The sequence below is a fragment of the Octopus bimaculoides genome, chromosome 5 (assembly GCF_001194135.2).
Source record: "Octopus bimaculoides isolate UCB-OBI-ISO-001 chromosome 5, ASM119413v2, whole genome shotgun sequence".
NCBI classification, from domain to species: Eukaryota; Metazoa; Mollusca; class Cephalopoda; order Octopoda; family Octopodidae; genus Octopus; species Octopus bimaculoides.
In genome coordinates this window covers 32,041,830-32,055,139 of record NC_068985.1, presented here as the reverse complement: position 1 = coordinate 32,055,139, position 13,310 = coordinate 32,041,830, and the positions used below count along the sequence as shown (strand labels likewise).

General features: G+C 35.6%; 1 protein-coding gene across 1 annotated transcript; it reads right to left on the bottom strand.

Annotated features, from left to right (window-relative positions):
* Positions 1-1,658: 1,658 nt before the first annotated feature.
* LOC106867890 (folate receptor gamma) lies at positions 1,659-12,860 on the bottom strand. Its single transcript, XM_052968041.1, has 5 exons — positions 12,567-12,860; positions 11,075-11,224; positions 6,584-6,766; positions 5,924-6,062; positions 1,659-3,746 (listed from the first exon to the last, which is right to left on the bottom strand). Exons 1-5 carry the CDS (start codon positions 12,858-12,860, stop codon positions 3,442-3,444), a joined length of 1,071 nt encoding a protein of 356 aa, XP_052824001.1. The 3' UTR covers positions 1,659-3,441.
* Positions 12,861-13,310: the final 450 nt, after the last annotated feature.

Below are 13,310 nucleotides of genomic sequence, written 5' to 3'. Positions count from 1 at the left end.
AAAATGTTATAACCATTGAGTCTTTCCCGTCCCTCAAGCATCAAACTAATAACATCGAATGTGAATTTATCCTTTCTGCATTTCTTTTCTTCTTTGTATCTTTGTCGTATATTTATCACATCTTCACATGAACCTTACACAAATATCTAACCAATTCCTTTGATCATTGATGAATCTCACACTTTGGATTAGTTTCTTCTATTTAATTTTAAGCAAACAATTCAAGGTGGCAAGCTGGCAGAATTGTTAGCACACCGGGTGAAATGCTTAGCGGTATTTCATCTGTCTTTACGTTCTGAGTTCAAATGCTGCCAAGGTCGATTTTGCCTATCATTCTTTCAGGGTTGATAAATTAAGTACCAGTTGCGTACTGGGGTCAATCTAATCGACTGTCCCCCTCCACCAAAATTTCAGGCCTTGTGCCTAGAGAAAAAAGAATTTTAAGCAAACAGTTGAATACTATCTTGGATTACATCATGGATTTGTACATCACCACAATTCTTCATGATACCAAACCTCTGCATCACTTCACTTATTTTCAGCACTTCCAACATCCCTCAGGTGCATGTCCTCACACATTTTTGCCACCAACTCTCTCCCTATTGCTCTCTTTATCTTATTCTCTGACTCACCCACTTTTTCAATCTTCTCTTTACCTCACTTGCCTTTCTATTCTAAGTGGGGTATCCATGTATCTACTCTATACTTTTGATCTCTCCATCAATTGGCACAAAGCCACCCTTCCTCCTAGTTGAAGAACTCTTACCTTCTTTTGTCTTGCAAGGTACTTGGTGACCTTGTCAGTGACAGTGCCACATCAAAAGCACTAGTGCTGGTGCCATGTAAAAGCACTAACGCTGGTGCCACATAAAAAGCACTGGTACTGGTAGACATAAAAAAGTACTGGTGCTGGTACCACATAAAAAGCATTGGTGCTAGTGCCACATAAAAACATTGGTACTGGTGCCACATAAAAAGCACCCAGTACACTGTATAGTGATTAACGTTACAAAGGGCATCCAACCATAGAAACCATGCCAAAACAGACAATGGAGCTTGGGCCAACTCTGTCTTGCCAGCTCCTGTCAAACTTTCCAGCCCATGCCAGCATGGAAAATGGACATTAAATGATGATGATGATGTATAAATGCATATACATGTATGCATGAGTGTGTGAAAGAGGGAATGTCAGTACTTTCCTTATCATGAGAACAAAAAAATGTTAGATTCCTTTTAGACAGGATGATTAATATTTAAAATCAGTAGTGGCAACAAGAAAAGTATCCAGCTATAAAATCCTGCTTCAAATCAATTCTCATGCAAACCATGCTCATATGGATAAATCGGAAGTTAAACTACTGTTTGTAACATCTACATTTTGGAAATAAACAAATATTTTTAAAAAGCGAGTTTATCCTGACATTTTTATAACTCGTTGGCCACTTTTTAGAGGACAAGAATCCAACACCCTTCCACCTACTAAGAAAATTGCAGAGTAAATGCTATTTAAATCAGTCACAAACTGTAATGGCTAGAGTAAATTACATATCATACAATTTAAAATTTCTAATACATATTTTTATGCATGAAGAACATGTATTAGAGAATTTAAGTTAAATTTTATGTAGTTAAGCTTCATTAAGATTCAAATTCATATAAAAAGTATTAAAAAATAACTTTATTCATTTGAAAAATACAAAATTTCAGGTAATTTTATAAGGAAAATATAATCTAGTTTTAAAAGCATAGAATTATTACATTTTTATAGTGTTGGAGGATCATACTACTAAATGAAACACACACTGGTTATATTTCACTTCAGTTTTATGTTTAGTTAAATTAAATAACTTGTAAAAGTTCATTTGTCACACTCTTTGATCTTATTGAAAGATGATGTCTCTGACACCGTCTCCCTACTATCATTCACTTCTTCTTTGGTTGTTAAGGGATATATCCCTATCAATAAGGTTATGAGCTGTTATTACTTAAATTGCTATTATAATTAAATAACTACAAGGGTGGGCTGAAACGTTCTTAGGCTGAGTATGCTAGAGCTGTGAAATGTTGCCTGCATTAATGTCACTTCTCCTTCTTAATAACTACATTGTTTGTTTCCAAGTTAACTAACATCTCATTGTTCAAAGAAAACTTCAAAAGTAATTAGTAGTGACTTCACTTGAAGATAGACAAAATTTGAATTCATGGTGTTATCAAGAACCAGTAGAAAAAAGGGTTTAGATCCCTAGGGCATATATAGTGACATGGTTGCTACATTATGGAATGCTGCTCCACCTTTATCAACAGTACAAAAGTGGGCAGCTGAACTTAGGAGGAGAAGGGAGAGTCTTGAAGATGACCCAAGGTCTGGACATCCTATAACTACCATCACCAAAGAAAACATTCATCATGTTCATCACATGGTGAAGGATGACAGGCAATTCACTATAAATCAAATAGCCAATACTATTAGCATATCCCATTAGAGAGTTATTCTACACAACAAACTTGGCATGATGAATGTTTCTGCTTAGTGGATGCCACATCTGACACCTGATCAAAAGTGCACCAGACTGATCATATCACAAGAAAATTTGATATTGTTCAAGGCAAATCCAGCTGGTTTCGTTGAACATTACCTAACACAGGATGAGTGTTGGCTTATCACTTTCAGTCAGAGATAAACAGACAATACATGCAGTGGAAACACCCTTACTCACCTGCTCTAGAAAAGGCAGAGGTAATTTTATCTGCAGAGAATGTGATGGCCTCAGTTTTTTGGGATGAGAAAGGAATTGTGTTTATTATCTTCAAAACAACCACACCATCAATGAAGAATACTATTTCAGTTTGCTAAGGCAGTTACAAAAGGCTATCAAGACCAAACACCCAGGAAAACTGATGAAAGGAGTCTTGCTACTTCCAAAGATAGTCCCAAACCAATCAAAGCCTTGTAAATGGAGTACACAAGTCTTTCCTTTCAATGGTTGCTGTGCATGACTGTTGCTTTGAACTGGCTGATCACACTCCCTGTTCTCCTGATTTGGTCCTATCTGACCATTACTTGTTCCCCAACATGAAAAAGCACCTGGCTGGGAACCAGTATTGCAGTGGTGATGATGTCATATCTACTGGTGATGACACTTTTTAACCAATTGAATCCAAGCACTGCAACAGTGATAGATGTGAGGGGACTGCAAAAGGTCTTGTTAAAAAATAAACCTCATTGGTCGCATTGCATGCGAGTATCTTGATCAGTCTATGCACTTTACAGCTGACCCTCAGTTGTCAAATGTGGCATCCACTAAGCAGAAACATTCGTTATGCTAAGTTTGTCATGTAGAATAACTCTCTAATGGGATATACTAATAGCATTGGTTATTTGATTTATAGTGAATTTTGCCTGTCATCCTTCACCATGAAAGTACAACAGTATTTCTTTCATCACAAAATATCACAATATGAATATTGCAAAACAAAGGCAGAAATAAAATTATACACTATCATAAAAGCTAATGAATAGCTGTAAGATTTTAGATAAGAAGCTTCAGATGTTAATTCATAAGCTTTTGTAAAAGCTACTTGATTGTTTGGATTTCCATTCTTTTCATCAAACCAAAGAACAAAACAAGGTTTTTGAGAAACTACTTTCCATGAATGATCCCAAACCTTTTCACAAAAGTTAGTAGATGTCTTAAATACCTCTGAAATTTTTTGACATTTACTTCCAGTTATGCAAGTATTCGTTTCTGCAATTAAAATAAAATGTAAAGATTATGAAGAACAACACTCATAATTTCATTGAGAAACAAAAAAAAAAATCATTCCTTTATTTGTTTATAAGAAAGTAAAAAGTGTTTACTTTCTGAATTATTTTTTGTACTAACATTGAACTTTTTGAATACCACACACACAAGTTTGATTTCCAAGTGTGTGGTTTCAGGGTTCAGTCCTACTGCATGGCACCTTGGGCCATAATATCTTCTACTATAACCCCAAGCCAACCAAAGCCTTGTAAATGGATCTGGTAGATGGAAACTGGAAAAGGAGTGGACGTTAAATGATGATGATGATGATGATGATGATGATGATGATGATACAAACACACACATTCAAGAAAGTCATATAAGAATATATACTAAGTACCATACAAGATAAATTCTTGAGAAAGTAACACAAGTACTTGGTGACAACTGGGATCAACTTCAAATGAGAAGGGACATAATCAAAAGAAACAAGGGTTCTCCAAAACTGATATGCCATTTAAGGAAAAGACAATCTGAGTGTCTGGAGATATGAAGACAGCAATGTAAATGTTTCTACCTCAATAGGTGTCATCAGCACAGCAATTGCCTTACTTTATTACTTGCAGAACAAGATTTCATTTTCCCAAATTAACTTGTTCTCCTCCTTTTTGTATATATCTGTTTTATTTGGGACATCAAATCCATTACAAATGTTTTATTATGTACTTAAGCAGGACACTATACTGCAAATTTGTTTGCTTCATTGTAAAGAATAGATGATAGTTGTTCCGGCGCACTTGATGATAAACTAATGTCTTCTCCAATAAAGAATTAACTTAATGTTAAAGAAACCAGTTTAGAACTGAGGCTAGTGTCATTAAGGATTCAACAAAGGAGTTATCTTCCATATAAGTAACATATAAGTTCTTTAGGTAATGCAATTAACCATGGAAATAAAGTTAGTCATAGAACAGATATAAAATGATGAGAGAAATTCACTGGTATGCAGAAAATAATTGGTTTCTTCTTCCCCCCAAAAAAGGAGGCATAGGTGTGGCTCGATAAGAAGTTTGTTTTCTAGTCACATAGTTCCAGATTCATTCCCAGTATGTGGCACCCTAGGTAAGTGTCTTCCACTATAACACCAGGCCAACCAAAGCATTGTGAGTGGATGTCATAGAGAGAAACTGGAAGAAGCTTGTCATTATGTGTCTGTCCACCACTACTGCTTGACAAATAGTGTTGGTTTCTTTATGTCCCCATAACTTAATGATTCAGTGAAAGAGACCAATAGAATAAATACCAGGCTTTGAAACAATAAGTACTGGGGTCAATCTGTTTGATTGAAACCTTTCAAGGCAGTGCCCTAGCATGGCCACAGACCAATGAGTGAAACAAATACAATGGAAAATGGTAACCATCTGCTGGTATGTTCCAGCATTTCATACCATGCAAAAAATTCAAATGCATTAAAAGCAGATCAAGGCATATAAGCAATATCAAACACACATACACAAGGTATGTGTTTTGCCCCTTCATGGATTGGCTATGCTTATAGGTGTAAGAAAATATGTTCTTATCAATTCACCTAGTGTTAAAATACCTGTAAGTCAGGTGTATATGTATGTATGTATGTATGTATGTGTACAAGTGTGTTAGTGTTTATCCACCACTACTGCTTGACAACCTGGGTGGATTTGTTTACATCCCCATAAATCAGCAGTTCAGAATAAGTACCAGGCTTTGAAATAACTATTGGGGTCGATTTGTTTGACTAAAACCTTTCAAGGCAGTGCCCCAGCATGGCCACAGACTAGAAACAAGTAAAAGATAACAGAAGTAGAATATAGGTGATGTAAAATGATACTAGAACATAAGCAGTATGTGATGAGAATTAACAGGAATGAACTAGAATAAGTTGAGTATAGTCTATTGAATGTAGAATATGTTCTAAAATTAATATAAATGGAAGAATACCAAATACAGTGGCCAACGTATGCAGGAAACATGTCTATTTTTGTATGAAAATGGATGATATGTTCAAAGTGAAGACTGTTATGAGTAGGATGATGTGACACCTACTTTTGAAGTAATTTCATTAAACCTGAAAAGGTTGTTGTTGCCAATAAGATAAACAGGGTTCTTGAATGACAAAGTATTGACTCAATATGAAAAATTACCTGTTGTCCAATTGAAACCTCGCATCCAATTTTCACTGCAAGTTTCATCATCTTTACAGCTATCCCACCACTCTCCACAAGTATCTTGACACAGTGGAAGTTCAAAATATCTTTCTTTTCGTATTTTCATGTTGGATTCCTGTCAGTATATCAGTTTGAATAGAAGTCACTATGGTATTTCTATATAGCACTACTTAAAAGTCAATCTCCTGGAGTTTTCTATTTTTATTATTGTAGTCAAGGCAAGGTGCAAATTCTTCTTATTGATTTTTACTATCTTAAGAATGTAATAATTCTTTCATATTTTTGAGGTACTGATAGAAAATAGTTAAGATAGTAGATACTATATGAAATTTGGGTTGCAGACAACACAACTCATGCCATCATGAAAAGAAATTCCAAAATAAGGATGAAAATATTTCATGTGTTACAAAAGCAATTTTGACACTTATGATTAAATTATATCACAGTTATAATGGTTAAATTTTATTTCAAACTCTTTTTAAAAGAATCTAAACAATATTTGAACTGATTTGTATGAAAACCATTAGCACAGCTCCACCAAATATGTTGGAACAGTTATATTTGAGACACTGATTCCATATTAATACAGCGAACTAACTTTAAAATATTCAAGTTTTAAATCCTAATATAACTAACCTTATGAATCCATGGTCCACCATTTGGTGTACACTGATAGAAGCACAAATCTTGGATGAAATGTTGTAAACAACGTTTTGAAAGTTTCTTGCAGTGATGAAAATTAAATTTGTACAAAGTCTCTTTATGAACTTTTTCAGTTACATTTGCCTGACAACAAGACGATTTCTTCCATGGAGAACACTAAAAATTAATTAATCAAGCAAAGAACATTAAATTTGTACAAAAGAAAATATAGAAAAATATGCAAGAAAATAAAGAAAAAGGAAAAGCATGAAAGAAAGGAAAGGAAAGCATGATAGAAACAAATTGTTTTTCAAAGATGCTTCAATATATTAAAATAATACTGTTGTAGAGTATGATTTTCCAAAATAGGCAATATATTAAAAATATTGGTCAGTAAGGATGAATTGCTAATTAACAAGTAAATAATTTAACCATTTAATTTTTTTACCATCCATGTTATTAGCAAGTGGAATATCTATAGTTTCCTTGAAGCTACTTAGTTGCATGAACTGCTAGAAATGCAACCAGATCATTCTTAAATCACTGCCTGCCATCTTGAATAAGATAAGACAGATAAAGGGAGTTCTATAAATGCAGGATAATCATAGATGGAATGCCTTTTGGTAACAGATTTTTTTCATTTAAGGTTGATCTGGATCTAAACAACAACTCTAGTTGCCAAAGCTAGTAAATAAAGTGTGATTTATGTATAGTGCATGATTTATTAAGCAGGAGTGTTTAATATGAATACCTTATTTCTTAAACAATGCTCGATTATCAATAGTTATCGATAATATATTAGGACAAGTCATAAGGAAAAATATCAGCTGAAATTGAGTTACACTTTGCATTTTCTATATATATTTGTAAAGGTTTTTTTTTTGTTTAATTATTAAATACATCCTTTTCCCTGATTTTCCATGTTATCAGCAACAAAGTAAAATTATAGGTTTTCAATTCATTTTCCTACATTATTTAAAATAAGCAAAGGAAAAACATTTTAAAGCCATCATAACTGAGAATATGTTTAAAGTCCATTTTGCCTCAAGGGAAGGGAATTAAATGCATACTTTAATATCAACTAATATATATCAAGTGTATAAATCTTACATCTTGCTTATTTGAGCTGCACCTCATCAATCAATGCATAATGGTAAAAATTCATGCTTAATTCTCACAAAGACAAAATGCTTAGTGGCATTTCATCTGTCTTTATGTTGTGAGTTCAAATTTTGCTGAGGTCAAATTCACCTTTCATCCTTTTGAGGTCAATAAAATAAGCACCAGTAATAAACTTATCCCTTCTCAAAATAGCTGGCCAATGCCAAAATTTGAAACCAATTCTCACAAAGAGATTTTCTTATATAGCTAAAAGTTAACACTTTCTCCTAAGTAATTAATCATTTCCCAATCCCAACAATCCATAGGGACTCAGCTCTGGATTCTATAACATTAAGTAAATGTGTGACAAAATCTTTTGAACAGAACACAAGTGACTTTTCCAATAAAAGGAACTGACTCAGCACTGTAATCTAACAAAATAATTGTTAATTCTACATTACATTAATGCTACTACTTGCAGTATTCAATTGCACTCCTAGAATATCTACTTAAAGAATAAAGAACTTGCTATTAAGAACAAAGGGGTTTAGTTACAGATATGATGCAGTACAGGTAATATAATATAAATGGCTGACCCATTAGCTGGTTGTCTGAAACTGTTACCCTTGATATCTTTCTTCTCAAAGAATATGTTACAATAAATGTTTTTACGTACAGAATGCTGATAGCCTATAAAATTCAGAATCTCCTTTTCATATACCTTCAAGTTGATTCTATTTACTTTCAAGGAAATTTCATTCATCATCATCATTTAACATACATTTTCCATGCTGGCATGGATTAAAGAGTTTGACAAGAACTGGTAAGCTGAAAAGCAGCACCAGACTGTTTTGGCTTGGTTTCTTCCTACCACCAACAATTCCACAGTCACCAGCATGAGTGAGTTTTACATGTCACTGGCTTTCCATTAATGCCTTATATTTAGTGTTTTAGGAATATTTTAGGAAGTGACTAGCATGCCTGTGTCAGTAAATATGCTGGCCAGGGATGTAGCCAGCCCACTTACACGTAACATTCCTTCACTGGACACTAAACTCCGCTTGCGAAGACCTGTTGAGGCAAGTGAAATCAAACTAAATTTGATGACTGGCATCCATGCCAATGTCTCTTTCATTGAACACTAAACTCGGATTACGAAGACCTGCTGGGGCAAGTAAAAGCGAAATCGTGATGGCACCTATACCAGTGGAGCACTAAGAGCACCGTCCGAGCAAGATCGTTGCCAGAGCAGCTGTCTGGCTTCCGTGCCAGTGGCACGTAAATAGCACCGTTCGAGCGTGATCGGTGGCGCGTGAAAAGACATTCGAGCAAGATCGTTGCCAGTGCCGCTGGACTGGCTCCTGTGCAGGTGGCACGTAAAACACCATTTCGAGCGTGGCTGTTGCCAGTACCGCCTGACTGGCCTTCGTGCCGGTGGCACGTAAAAGCACCCACTACACTCTCAGAGTGGTTGGCGTTAGGAAGGGCATCCAGCTATAGAAACTCTGCCAAATCAGATTGGAGCCTGGTGTAGCCACCTGGTTCACCAGTCCTCAGTCAAATTGTCCAACCCATACTAGCATGGAAAGTGGACGTTAAACAATGATGATGATGATGATGGTATAGAGAGAATACACACTAATACATACATACATACAAATACCTGTCAGTTTATTTATTTTCCGTTTCTTATCACCCTTCCCCCTTCAATTTTACGCATACTTTCCAAGACAATTTCTCTGTACAAGTAACTTTCACCCTTTCTTTGGTACTGAGGTAAAAGAACATGCTAACTATATATTAATTTAATTATAATCTAAGCAGTTTATTTTAAGTAGTGAATATACCAGTATTGTTTTATATAAGCTAAGTACGAATTTATAGAGGTACAAAAATTAGACTTATTATAAAGGCTGTATAAAATAATAAAAAAATTAAATAATCAGGTAGGGCAGAACACCATAGAAAAGGAATAAAATAGCTTAATCACTAAAAACATGATAAAGTATATATACCTTATTAACATCAGTAGAGAAGATTTACAGAAAGTGTATAATAATTCAAAGTATACTAAACTAAAAATTATACATTTACTCATTTAGCTAGTATCAACAAAGACTGATACCTGGTATTAGCTAAAGGAATATTGATGTTATAGGACATTCTAATTTTATACTAATTTTTAAAACTAAGGGTTATATTATAGGGCTTTCGCGCGTTCCCAGAGAATATTACCCTCAGTGGGACTAGTGTTGCCATGTTCGTGAATAAGTCACTAACCGAAATAAGTGGATCTATTGTTTAGGAAAATGTTATTTACTTGTTTAAGGGTTGTACTGGATAAATTGCAAAAATAACTCTAACAGTTCATATATTAAGAAATAAGCATACTCAATTTGATTTATACCAAATAATTTAGGAAAATGAATGGGTTGTTTCCCTTGGCTATATATAAGGATCCATTTCAGCGGCGAATGGGTTATTTCCCTTGGCTGTTAAAATGAAATATATTATAGATATATAAGGATCCCTTCCGGGGGTCCTATTATCGATTTTTTTCAACAATCTGAGTATGCCCTGAGGTTTCCAGACATGAGTTCTATTCATGTGTCAAGTTTCATCAAAATCGATAAAACAATGTAGGAGGAGTTAGCTAACTACTCCACAAACTCACCCACAAACAGAATTTCCCACTACCTGTATCACTCTACTTCTCTTTCCCTCATCAAAGTGCATAAGTGATGAAGGAGTATTTCAGATCTATTAGTACCCGATACATCCCTCCATCACCTGTCTGAATTCCTAGCCATTATTCACTACTGACTTCCAGTCTTTTACATGCTCTGTTTTTATTATCCATCTCTATGACTATTCTTCACTTGCTTTCTTCTTTACCAGCAAACACACAACTGTTATTACTGACTCTTTCCCTTTCTCTCTGCCATTACAATGTCATTCTCATTACAACTTACCATTACTGTCTCCCTCACAGTATTCATTCAAGCACTGTTTCTCCTTTTGCTTTTCTTTTAACTTACCAATCTACACTCAATTCTTACACTATCTTGCCCTAGATCAGCTGTCGTTGCTCCCTCTTCTTGATCATATCATTCTGAATGAGTGGAGAAAACAGAATAGTGAAGACTTACAATGTACAAGGTAACCTATTTAGTATTGATGCCATAATAAAATGCACCCAGTACATTCTGTAAAGTGGTTGGTGTAGGAAAGGCATCCAAATACAGAAACCATGCCAAAAAATAGAATGCAAGAGTGAGATTGATCCTCCAACCTATCCACAAGAATAACAGCTCCATATAACATGTAAAAAACACATAATTAAAAAAAAAAAATTCACAAGTACAGTTTTTGGTTATACAACACCTGGTTATAGAGAGATCCTTCAGGACCAGGTTTCTGTTTATGATGTATTCCATCCAAGCATCGGTTTAAATAGTGTTCAACAGTTTTCCTTTCACCACCCTCAGCCAATGAGCAAAGCACCAGCAGAAATAATACAACGTATGGAATCATCTGTAAAAAAAAAATGCTTGTGAATGTCAGTTTTTAAAACACAAATCACAGTGTTTATACAGTGTTTTCATTTCAACATTTTACTTACATTCCCTCACAAACACAGAATTCATTTTTCTGCTCTGATTTCCTGTTCCCACATGGACCACACATTCCTCTCACTTACCCATCCACCCTATCTGCCACATGATGGCTTGGTTGGATTTAACACTGGTGGGCAGTTGAAGGAGGGTGAAAATAAAATAAAATAAAAAGTTTTAGAGTCATGCAGTAAGTGATCAAGAGACATTTGTCATGTTCTTTAGGGCTTAATTATTTGGTCTCACAAAGCCCAATGGTGACATCCACTTCATAGCAGTTGGGTGTGCTCTGTAACGGCCCACAGTGACAGTGTGTCTGTCTTCAGTTTCAAACTGCCTGTCAGCCAAATTTTTCCCTAAACAACTAGGGGTGGGTACAAAGTTAGGTTGTGAGGTTGCTGTTCATGACATTAGAGCTTTCACCAACTTGCCTTCTGAGACCCCAAAGGTCATCCTCAAACTAGATATCAGGAAGAATTCAATTCCATCAGTTGAGATATAATCCTCTATACAGTAAGGGAAAATACCCCACAACTCTATCACTTTATTTGGCAAGCTTATCAATAGCCCTCCTATCTCTCCTTTGGTGACCACCTCATCCCATCTGCCTCTGGAGCCCAACAGGGTGACTCACTTGAACCTGCTCTATTTGCATTGGATATTAATGATGTTACCAATTTTGTCTTTTACATACCTAAAGATGGTGATAATTTTCTGAAATAGTGATCAGATGAAAAAAATTTTATTACATATATAACACCTATGTATATGATACATATAGAATACAAAACCACATTAAAATACAAATCCAAAACTGAACAAAACACAAACATGAACAAAGAAAGAGAAAAAGAAGAGGAGAAAGAAAAGGAAAAAACTGAAGAAAAAACATCAATTCAATACCAAGCACCTCAATTGGTTACATATCAGAAGGTTCAACAAAACCCTACTGAAGCAAACCAGCACACTCGCAATACTATGGGCAATGGCAAGGCTAAGGCATTGCTACAGTCAAGCACCTTCACAGGTGTCACCTGTCACCTTGATAGCATGAGCTTCCAACAGTGACAAAAACCTCACAGTTAGTGACCAAACACCACAAGTTGGAAGAAGTGTTTCACAGTCAAGTCCTGATACTTAAGGATTTTGTTCCATTCAGCAACAGAAGCAGTGACCTTTTCAGATACCACAGCCTCCAGTATGTGGCAGGGAGCAAAGGAGTCACAGACTGTGATATCCCAAATGAGGCACCTATGTCTTACCCAGGGACCAAGAGTAACACTTCTGGATAATCCTGCCAGCTCCAGAACTGAGGGGATATTAACCTGAGCCAGAGCCTGCTTAATGATTAAGTTTAGCTCAGTGTGACGAATGAAACAACCAGCATTTAGGCTGCAGAACAAAGCTTGAAGGCCTGTGAAGTTGAGGGGCCTACCACAACATCTCAGACCCCCACAAACATTGGATCCCACTTTGAGAGCAATGGAGATGTGGAGCTCATCCAGACTGAGTAAACCATAAATGTTGGCAACAAGTAGGGCATCAATCCACCCCATAGAGAATTCACACTTGCAGAAAGTAGGTGACAGCTTGAAAACTGATCAGTGTAATCAAAGAGTTGAAAGTAGCACCTGAGCACAGATTGTCCTGCATTCTCTGCTTCCATCTATCCTCAGTTGTGTCAAGAACTGCTCTACTGTAGCAGAGCTTCATCCATCTTCCTGTTGGAACTAGCCCATGTTCGAAAGGAGAGGATGTTGCCTACCAAAAGGGAGCAAGCATGGATAAAGGAAAGAAAACAAAGAAGAGATAGAAATGAGCACTTATGCAAATTATGACCATGCAGTTGTAAAGGATTACCTAATGATGCTGAGATAGTATAATGTAGTGAAAAAGGAAAGATTAACAATTTCTCTTTTGCAGACAAATTTCAATGAACCCCTGCAATGCATGAAAGTGCATGAGTAAAATAGTGCATATGTTAATTTGTTCAAATTTAGCTGTAT